The sequence below is a fragment of the Impatiens glandulifera genome, chromosome 2 (genome assembly GCF_907164915.1).
Source record: "Impatiens glandulifera chromosome 2, dImpGla2.1, whole genome shotgun sequence".
NCBI classification, from domain to species: domain Eukaryota; kingdom Viridiplantae; phylum Streptophyta; class Magnoliopsida; order Ericales; family Balsaminaceae; genus Impatiens; species Impatiens glandulifera.
Window position 1 is genome coordinate 47,159,001 of NC_061863.1, and position 10,994 is coordinate 47,169,994.

The 10,994-nt window shown below is 29.0% G+C and overlaps 1 protein-coding gene across 1 annotated transcript; it reads right to left on the minus strand.

The window, feature by feature from the left end:
• Window positions 1–5,287: 5,287 nt before the first annotated feature.
• LOC124926487 (aldehyde dehydrogenase family 2 member C4) lies at window positions 5,288–10,146 on the minus strand. The gene is made up of 8 exons (XM_047466718.1): window positions 9,966–10,146; window positions 8,641–8,783; window positions 6,663–7,046; window positions 6,325–6,588; window positions 6,111–6,248; window positions 5,883–6,020; window positions 5,756–5,817; window positions 5,288–5,678 (listed from the first exon to the last, which is right to left on the minus strand). The coding sequence occupies exons 1-8, from the start codon at window positions 10,090–10,092 to the stop codon at window positions 5,405–5,407; spliced, it is 1,530 nt and encodes a 509-aa protein (XP_047322674.1). The 5' UTR covers window positions 10,093–10,146; the 3' UTR covers window positions 5,288–5,404.
• Window positions 10,147–10,994: the final 848 nt, after the last annotated feature.

The window sequence follows — 10,994 nt, forward strand, 5'->3', positions numbered from 1 at the left end:
GGTAAAGAGTGATATTGAAGAGTTGCCTTGCCGGCTTTGAAATGTGCAAAAGAAAGAAAGTTATTACTTTTGGCGCCAAATTTTCGCTCGCGAAAAGGTAGGGAAAACTGAAAGTGTGTAAATGAATGAGTAAATAGTTTTATAGGGACTAAATAATTAGACCAATCAATCAATAAAGGTCTAAATGTAAATGGAGGTACATGATGACTTTATCTTAAGATGAGCACAATGTACCATTTTTATGTATCACTTTTGGGTTTATTTTCACATTTAAACCTTCGATTTCAAGAATTTTATTTATTGTGGCTCATCTGAAAAATGGTATATATTGTGGTCAAGGGTGGGTTGAGTCAGAATTTGATGGCATGAAAAATGAGAAAATTTTGGATAATACGATGTTATAATGTAAGTTTTATCATTTTTAAATAAATAAACAATCAATTAATTATATTAAAAAAAATTAAGAAATTAAAAGGTAATGTGAAATCTTTATTAGGGTGTGTTTGATAACCCTGAAATTGGTATTGGAATTGGAATTGGAGGGTCCAATTCCAATTCTTATGTTTGTTAGACACTTTAATATTAAGAATTGGAATTGGAATTAGAATTCCAATGAAATTCAATATAGTGTAATTTGATAGTTCCCAATTCCTATTTTTTTAGGTCGGAATTGTAATTTCAAATTAACACGTTTTTCATGTTTTTGATATTTTCAACACGTTTTTCACACTTTAAACACGTTTAACACGTTTTTAACACGTTTTTCACACGTTTAACACGTTTTTGGCACGTTTAACACGTTTTTGACACATTTAACACGTTTTTAACGTCCTTGACACGTTTGACACGTTTTTGACACGTTTAACATGATTTTCAAATTTTTAACACGTTTTTGGCACGTTTAACACGTTTTGACACATTTAACACGTTTTTCAAGTCCTTGACACGTTTAACACGTTTTTTTATACATTTAACACATTTTTCATGGCCTTGACACGTTTAACACATCTTTGACACGTTTAACACGTTTTTGACACGTTTAACGTGATTTTAACGTTTTAAACACGTTTTTGACACGTTTAACATGTTTTTGGCACGTTTAACACGTTTTTGGCACGTTTAACACGTTTTTGGCACGTTTACCACGTATAACACATTTTGACACATTTAACACGTTTTTCACGTCCTTGACACGTTTAACACGTTTTTGACACATTTAACACGTTTTTCACGTTTTTAACACGTTTCACACATCCTTGACACATTTAACACGTTTTTGACACGTTTAACAATATTTTCACGTTTTTAACACGTTTACCACGTTTTTGACACGTTTAACACGTTTTGGCATGTTTAATACGTTTTTGACACGTTTAACACGTTTTGACACATTGAACACGTTTTTAACACGTTTTGACACATTAACACATTTTTAACACGTTTAACACGTTAAACACGTTTTTGACGCGTTTAACACGTTTTTGGCACGTTTAACACGTTTTTGTCACGTTTAACATGTTTTTAGCACGTTTAACACGTTTTTGGCACATTTAACACGTTTTGACACATTTAACACGTTTTTCACATCCTTGACACGTTTAATACGTTTTTGACATATTTAACATGTTTTTCACGTCCTTGACACGTTTAACACGTCCTTGACACGTTTAACACGTTTTTGACACGTTTAACATGATTTTCACGTTTTTAACACGTTTTTGGCACATTTAACACGTTTTTGACACGTTTAACACGTTTTGACACATTGAACACGTTTTTCACGTCCTTGATACGTTTAACATGTTTTTGACACATTTAACATGTTTTTCACGTCCTTGACACGTTTAACACGTCCTTGACATGTTTAACACGTTTAACATGATTTTTACGTTTTAACACGTTTAACACGTTTTTGACATGTTTAACAAGTTTTTTACATTTTGGCACATTTTGCACGTTTTGACACGTTTAACAAGTTTTTCACATTTTTAACACGTTTTTGACATGTTTAACACGTTTTCACGTTTTTGACATGTTTAACACGTTTTCACGTTTTTGATACATTTAACACGTTTTTTTACGTTTTTGACACGTTTAACATGTTTTCACGTTTTTGACACATTTAACGCATTTGTTTATGTTTTTGACACGTTTACCACATTTTTGACACGTTTAACACGTTTAACATTTATTCACGTTTTGACACGTTTAACAAGTTTTTCGCATGTTTGGAACGTTTAACACGTTTTTACACGTTTTCATGTTTTAACACGTTTAAAACGTTTTTAACACATTAAACACGTTTAACACGTTGTTGACACGTTTGACACATTTTTAACACATTTAATACGTTTTTATGTTTTGGCACATTTAACAAGTTTTTCACTTATTTGACACATTTAACACATTTTTGATACATTTAACACGTTTCTACGTTTTTGACACGTTTAACATGTTTTAAACCTATCAAAACGTGTGAAAAACATGTTAAACGTATTAAAAATGTCAAAAACGTGTTAAATGCGCCAAAAACTTTAAAAACATGTGAAAACGTGAAAACGTGTGAAAAACATGAAAAACATGTTAAAACGTGTGAAAAACATGTGAAAACGTGAAAAACGTATTAAAACGTGTGAAAAACGTATTAAATGTGTCAAAATGTGTAAAACATATTAGACATGCTAAAAATGTGTTTAACGTGCCAAAAATGTGAAAAACATGTTAAACATGTGAATAACGTGTTATATGTGAAAAACGTGTGAAAACGTGTTAAATGTGCCAAAACGTATTAAACGTGTCAAAAATGTGTTAGACATGCCAAAAACGTGTTAAACGTGTAAAAAAGTGAAATACATGTTAAATGTGTAAAAAACGTATTAAACATGTTTAAAACGTGTCAAAACATAAAAACGTGTTAAACTTATTATAATGTGTGAAAAATGTGTGAAAACGTGTTAAACTTGTTAAAACGTGTGAAAATCGTGAAAAACGTGTGAAAAACGTAAAAAAAAAACTGTGAAAACGTGTTAAACTTGTTAAAATGTGTGAAAAACGTGTGGAAAACGTGTGAAAACGTGTTAAAACGTGTGAAAAACGTGAAAAACGCGTGAAAAACATATTAAAACATGTGAAAACGTGAAAAACGTGTTAAATGTGCCAAAACGTGAAAAACGTGAAAAACATGTTAAACGTGAAAAACGTGTTAAATGTGCCAAAACGTGAAAAAACGTGTTAAACGTGTCTAAAATGTGTAAAACGTGTTAGACATGCCAAAAACATGTTAAACGTGTGAAAATGTGAAAAACATGTTAAACGTGTGAAAAACGTATTAAACATGTTAAAAACGTGTCAAAAACGTGAAAAACGTGTTAAACTTATTATAATGTGTGAAAAACGTGTGAAAACATGTTAAGTTTGTTAAAACGTGTGAAAATCGTGAAAAACGTGTGAAAACGTGAAAAAACGTGTGAAAAACGTGTTAAACTTGTTAAAACGTGTTAAAACATGTGAAAACGTGAAAAACGTGTGAAAAACGTGAAAAACGTGAAAAACATATTAAAATGTGTGAAAAACGTATGAAAAACGTGTTAAATGTGCCAAATAGTGAAAAACGTGTTAAACGTGTCAAAAATGTGTAAAACGTGTGAAAAACGCGTTAGACATGCCAAAAATGTGTTTAACGTGCCAAAAACGTGAAAAACATGTTTAACGTGTAAAAAACGTGAAAAACGTGTGAAAAACGTGTTAAATGTGCTAAAACGTGAAAAAACGTGTTAAACGTGTCAAAAATGTGTAAAACGTGTTAGACATGCCAAAAACGTGTTAAACGTGTGAAAAACGTATTAAACATGTTAAAAACGTGCCAAAAACATGAAAAACGTGTTAAACTTGTTAAAACGTGTGAAAAACATGTTAAACGTAATAAAAATGTCAAAAACGTGTTAAGCATACCAAAAACATGAAAAAACATGTTAAACGTGTGAAAATGTGTTTTAAGTGTGAAAATGTGTTAAACATGTCAAAAACGTGTTTGAACGTGTCAAAAACGTGTAAAAATGTGTTAAACATGTCAAAAACATATTAAACATGTCAAAAACGTATTAAACGTGCCAAAAACGTGAAAACATATTTAAAAAGTTAATATTTTGAACCGATATTTTATTTTGCAAACATAGGAATTAGAATTGAATTACAATTTTATCATTTTCCTAAACATAGGAATTGGAATTGAATTACAATTCTATAATTTTTCAAAACATAGGAATTGAATTGTAATTCAATGCCAATTCTCATGGAATTAGAATTTCAATGCCAATTCCAATTTCAATTCCCCCTCATCAAACACAACTTTATAGTTTTTTTTTTCTATCGAGTCTATCCGACTCATCTTATGATACAGATCATCTCCCCTAAATGGAGGGGAAAATCAATTATCTCCCTAAATGGACCAACCAAATGGAATGGTAATAGTTTTAATCTTTCAATTAAGTTTGATTTTTAAGTTTTATTATAGATTACTCATTTATTTGTAGTCATGGCATTGCTATTGCTAACTCAATTTCTAAATAGAGTAGCATTTGAATAAAAAGTATTTTCAAATTAGGTCTCAAAAGAAATTCAAAATCATAATAATACATTCGGTCAGCTTTTTGTGTTTTCGATGTGGTATAGTAATAGAATAAAAGTAATGACAAAGAGAGCGACGTTGAGACAATGACTTCCCAGCGACCCCTACCTGGCAGTTACGTGGAAAAAATAATGCACATTGAAAAAAAATATCATATAAAAAGTTAGAGAAAGAAGTCCCGAATATAATCATGTTCGGGATAAATTGCTCCCGAACATGAATCTCTCTATTTTTTTTCATTTTTATATTTATAAGTTTATAACTTTCTCTCTACACCGTGGCTAGGTGTCACTACTCCAATTTAATTAAAAGTAGAATAATAACTAATTGTATCTTTGTTTTCTATAAAAAAAAAAAAAAAAATCTAGTAAACAATATACAATTAAGGTGATATTCTATAAAAGTAAAAATTATGTCATAAATAATCTGAATTATAAATAGTTGTTATGAAAGCTGGTTCATGAAAGAATGAAATGTGCTCTAACAAATGTATTGACAAATATATGATTAATTCCAATAGTTAAAATTATTTTTTGCATTCCCATAAATGATCAAATTAAGTCGATCTTAGCTATTGAATTAAGTAAAAAAATTAACTCAATTAGGCTGTTAGGTCCCTGAGTTTCAGAGTCAACCCAACTTAAAGATGTAAATCATATATTTAGAAGAAAATAGTAGATAGATTGATATATATGATCAAAGTTCAAATAGATATATAGCATTATTTGGCTTATAATAATCTCTTCTCTTCTATTCTATATAAATTGTGTAATAAAATCAAAGCCATGGTGAATTGTAAATTGGAGTTACAACAGCCTTGACTTGAAGATACTTCTCTAGTGCTTCAATTCCCAAGTCTCTTCCAGGCCCACTCATTTTGTAACCTCCAAACGGGCAATTGCTATCAAAGGCATAGTAACAATTCACCCACACTAGCCCTGCCCGAACCGACCTTGAAACCGTGTTCACAGTGTCAATGTTATTCGTCACAATTCCTGCCGCCAAACCATACCTCGTCGCGTTTGCCCTTTTTATCGCCTCCTCAACACTCCTGCCCATTTCAAAACAACATTTAACATTAATAATATGAGCATGTTATTTTTAATTATATGTATAAAGGACTCTTACTTGAACTTCATAAGTGACAATACTGGTCCAAATATCTCATCCTTTGCAATAAGCATGTCATCCTGAGAAAAGGTAATTTTAAATTTTGGGACTTTTTAAGTATAATGTAAATAAATAGGAAATTCACCTCAACGTCGGAGAAGATTGTGGGCTCGATGTAATAACCCTTGTCACCGCAGCGGTTGCCTCCTGCTATCAACTTGGCTCCTTCTCTTTTACCATGCTCTATGTATCGAAGTATTTTCTCAAACTGTTTCTTGTCAACCTGTCAATTGTTCAAACACTTTCTAAAACTAAATTTTGTTTTCAAACATCATTAGACACTTGACACAAGGAAAAAAGTTGGTTTATAAACCTGGGGGCCTTGTCGACTTTCAGGATCAAAAGGATCTCCAACCGTCCAAGTCTTGGCCTTCTCCGCCAACCTCTTCTCAAACTTTTCGTAAATCCCTTCCTGAACAAGAACACGAGAACCTGCCATGCAAATTTCACCCTACACATAAAAGCAGACACTTACCATTATGAACTATACTTAACCATGGTATGTAAGGAAATGAAACTAATTAGACCTTGTTAAATAGAATGGCGAGAAGAGCGATATCTGTTGCTTTCTCAATGTCGGCATCATCAAAGATTATAACAGGTGACTTGCCTCCAAGCTCAAGTGACAAAGCTTTCAAATTACTAGTAGCTGCAGCCTGCATCACAAGTCTTCCAACTTCAGTCGAGCCTGTAAAACTAACCATATCCACATCCATGTGAGCTGTTATGGCAGCACCCGCAGTTGATCCATACCCTGTTACTACATTTAACACTCCCTCTGGAACCCCAGCCTGATCAAACCAGCATAAACTAATTCAGGACAAGATCAGAATACAATAAAAAGTTCATATATATATGTACATACCAGGTTAGCCAAGTGAGCGTAGTAGAGGGCGGATAGGGGGGTCTGTTCAGCTGGCTTGACCACCATAGTGCAGCCAGCTGCGAGTGCAGGGGCTACTTTGATGAAGAACATTTGGCTGGGAAAGTTCCAGGGTATGATGTGTCCGATAACTCCAATCGGTTCTTTCAATATGTAGCCTTGATGATCACTCGACATCTTCAGCATCCTGCCATGAATCTTGTCTGCAGCTCCGGCGTAGAATCTGAGGAACTCGATGCAGCTGGGGATGTCGGCCAGTTTACCAAAGCTCAAGAGCTTTCCGCCATCAAGGGCGTCCAGGGCTGCCAATTCATCTATCCTCTCCTCAATCAAGCTTGCATATTTCAGCATTATGTTTCTTCTTGCCTGATCATGATGATGAAGTTCAAATTTTGATTAATAATCATAATAAGGAATTTCATAGCCACTTTCAGATTTTTTACACTTCAAATAGTAGGGAAAAGAAAACAGAGTTTACTAAAATAAATACTTTGATGTTTATGGACCGTTATAGTTTTTTATATATATATATAATGATGGTTAATTTTGAAAGTGTCCGGATTGCCGGGCCGAGAACTGTTGTTAATTTGGATATATATGTGAGAGTAAATAGATATTTGGGTCGGATTCTGGGTTGACCTGTCCATAAATTTAAAACGGTTAAAAATAAAATAAAAAAAAACAAGTACAATTTTTTAACCAACTAAGCTAATAACACTTTTTATTTTAATTCAACACCAAATTTGATGAACGCGGGACGTTGTAATAATATATTTTTATTCGTGTGAATCGCACGGATTTTTCCTAGTTATTATAAAATATCTTTTAAAAGTATTATTATTATTTTTACTTATAGTCTAAACCTCCTTTTTAGTGTGAATTAATATGTTTTTAAAATTTAATTTTTTTTTAATTTGAATTATTTAAATAATTCAATCGGTCACATTAACCTGCATGAAATTCAGAGGATAACATCTCACATGCTACTATGTACAAAATATCTAGCTGGCTTGATATAGATTATTTAAAATTTTAAATAATTAAATTTCTGTAATGTATTTTATATTTAAATTTATATAAGTAAAATAAAAACATGTTAGCTGATAAAATTAGTGATTTAATGATTATAATAATGATAATATAATATAAAAATAATTTATAAAAAAATGGATAAAATCCTTACAAAAACCAATTAGCTCTTAGTATTGAACCATTTGAGTTGATTTACTAGTCTAAATAATTATATAATTAGAGAGAGTAAATTACTATTAGAAAAGTAGATAAAAACATAAAAATAATTAAATTCATATTATCCCCCTTTTCATAATATTTTAAAATGTAATATTTAAAGTATTTTAATAATATTAGATAAATAATTAACTTGATTTTTTTAATAAAGTCAACTTAATTATTTAATTAATCCCAAATAAAACAAGATTGGGACCAGATTGCACGCTTGACAGCTCATTCAATTGATGCAAGTAGCAAAAGGGAATATCTTAAATACTTGTTACAATTTATTTGAATAAACTATCATTTATAATTTATTTATTTATTTATAAATAAAACTAGCAGGATCCCTTTAATCTATTAGTAGTATAAATAAAATAAAATTAGTTTGATATTTTAATTAATAAATTGAAAAATATAAGATGTAATGAAAAATTCCATAATTAAACTAGCTAAATAGTCTAATGTGGTGCCAAAACTAATTTATTTCAATTCTAAGTGTCCTGTATATAATGCAGGCTCCAGCTTCATGCAATAATTGATGTTTGTACTATTATGAAAGCTAAAAGACATTATTTCTAGTCTTTTCATTAATTTTCTAACCATTTATGTTTTGGAAGCTACATGATTGAACTTTTGCAAGGTATGGGCTATGTTTCTAATATATAACTCTATTCAAAAATTTCAGAAAAAATAAAATAAGACATTATATATATAACAGATTACATACAGCAGCGGGAAGGCGAGGCCATGGCCCGTTATCGAAAGCGTGACGGGCAGCTTTCACCGCCAAGTCAACGTCTTCTTTATCGCCTTCGGCGACGGTTGTTATCACCTCTCCGTTCCTTGGATCTATAGTCTCAAATGTTTTTCCTGTACATTTTTCCATGTTTTTATTATATATATATATATATATTTATGATAATTTAATTTAAATAGAAGACCCATATATATAAATAAAAGTATTGTTCAGTCTCTGTTTGGAATAAACCCAATCACAAAAAAAAAACAAAAAAATACTGTCAAATAAGAACATAACATAATAATTGTACTATAAAGTGGTAAATAATTAAACCTTTTAGTTAATAATGGTAACAAGAGTGTGCCACTAATATGGCAGATTCTACTCGTTGATACAATTATTATATATATTGATTCATAACCAAAATATAATATATATTATTTAATAGCAAAAATATAAATAAATTGTCAACAAAACATATTTGTATATTAAAATATATTTATCATTTGAATCTCTAGAATTTATTTGAGGTCATTTAAATAAATAAAATACTTCTTATAAATTTAAAATATTAAGCTGAACGAAAAATGAATTAATTAAAATTAAATGTAATATGATAAAATAAATATGTAAATTAAATTTAAATACACACTTTTATTTTTTTTTAAGTTTTATTAATGAGACGGCCATATTTAATAACGAATAAGAAAAAAAACCTTAAAATAAAATATGAATGTCAAGTTTTAATTATTGTTTTAGCAAAATATTATTATTAGTTTTAAATTGATGAAACTTGAGTCAGAGTTTCTTCAGTTTAGCTGTTTTATATTTTTTTAATTTAATCATAATTAAAATATCATTTCATTTCAACCTCTTCAATTACTTAATTAAAATAACTCATATTTACAAGAATAAAATTTAACTTTTACTTAAAAAAAAAATCCACCTCAAAATCATCACCCCACAGAATATATTTTTTAAATAATTGCCCTGTCTGAAAATGATAGATCTGGACAAAGGTTTTTTTAATTGGTTTAAAAACATTTTTTTAATTAAATATAAATTTTAACTAAATAATATTTTAAAATAAAATCTAATTATATATATATATTTTAAATAAGGACAACTATAATCACAAAAAATAATTCTCCCTGCTTCAATTAAAGCAATTAATCTACCCTTCTCACATTCACATTCGATATCTTGATATCTTTATCGAGGTGATATGAGTGCTCCAACTTAAAGCGTTTTCAGTTTAAATCAATCGAACTCATAATTTGTAAGAGAGGGAAGGAGAGGAAGAAGATAAAAACCTGAAACAGAATCGGTGAAGCTGCCATTGATGAACAACTTTGTGAACTTGATTTCTGGGATTGGAAACTCGTGTTTTTTTATGATCACACTCTCTGACCTTCCTCCATTCATGCTAGAATTCATCATCTCTTTCTTTCTCTCTCTTCTCTTCTCTGTCTAAAATGTTAATAGGAAAGAAAGGATGGAGCTCCACCGTCCTACCATTCATCCTATTATAAGATATTATTTTAATATTTTATCATTATTTTAATCATTTTTGTTGGGATATGGATTATTTCAATAAACTTAGTTGGATTTATTATTTTGAAAAGGAAATTATTTTTCTTATAAAAATTTAAATGTTATTATATATATAATAAAAAATAATAATTTAAAATATAGATATTTTAATATTTTGGTTAATGAATTGAATGATAGATTGAATGAAAAATGAGTGAAAAATATTTAAGTGATATGAATTATTTAAATATCTAAACTCATCAAGTTTAAAACGTTAAAATATTGATTTTTTTGGGTAAATTACTAAGATAATAATTTATAATAAAAAAATATATTTTAAAAAATATTTTAATTAATAAATTAAAGATATATATGTTTTAAATTATTTAAATAATTTTTTTTATTAAGAACTGAACTTGTTAAATTGAAATTTATTTTATAAAATTGATTAACAGATTTATAGTAGAGGATAAAATATAATTTTGATATATATATTAAATATAATTTATTGTACTATTTTATTAATGAATTAAGTTATTTAATTGTTGAGAGAGTTAAAATTATTGATGACAGTGGAATAAGACATCATCCTATTTTAGAGATTTATTTTACTATATTATATTTCATTTTATTTTAGCGAATTTTTGTGGGCCCGCCTTTATATTCTAAAATATAAAAAAATATTTTAAAAAATTATATAAACGATTTTTTTAATAAAAAATTATATTATTATAAAAAGATTTTTGTTTTTTAAATATGAAAAATAAAAAAAATATTAATGTTATTATATATTTAGTTGTTTTTATTAG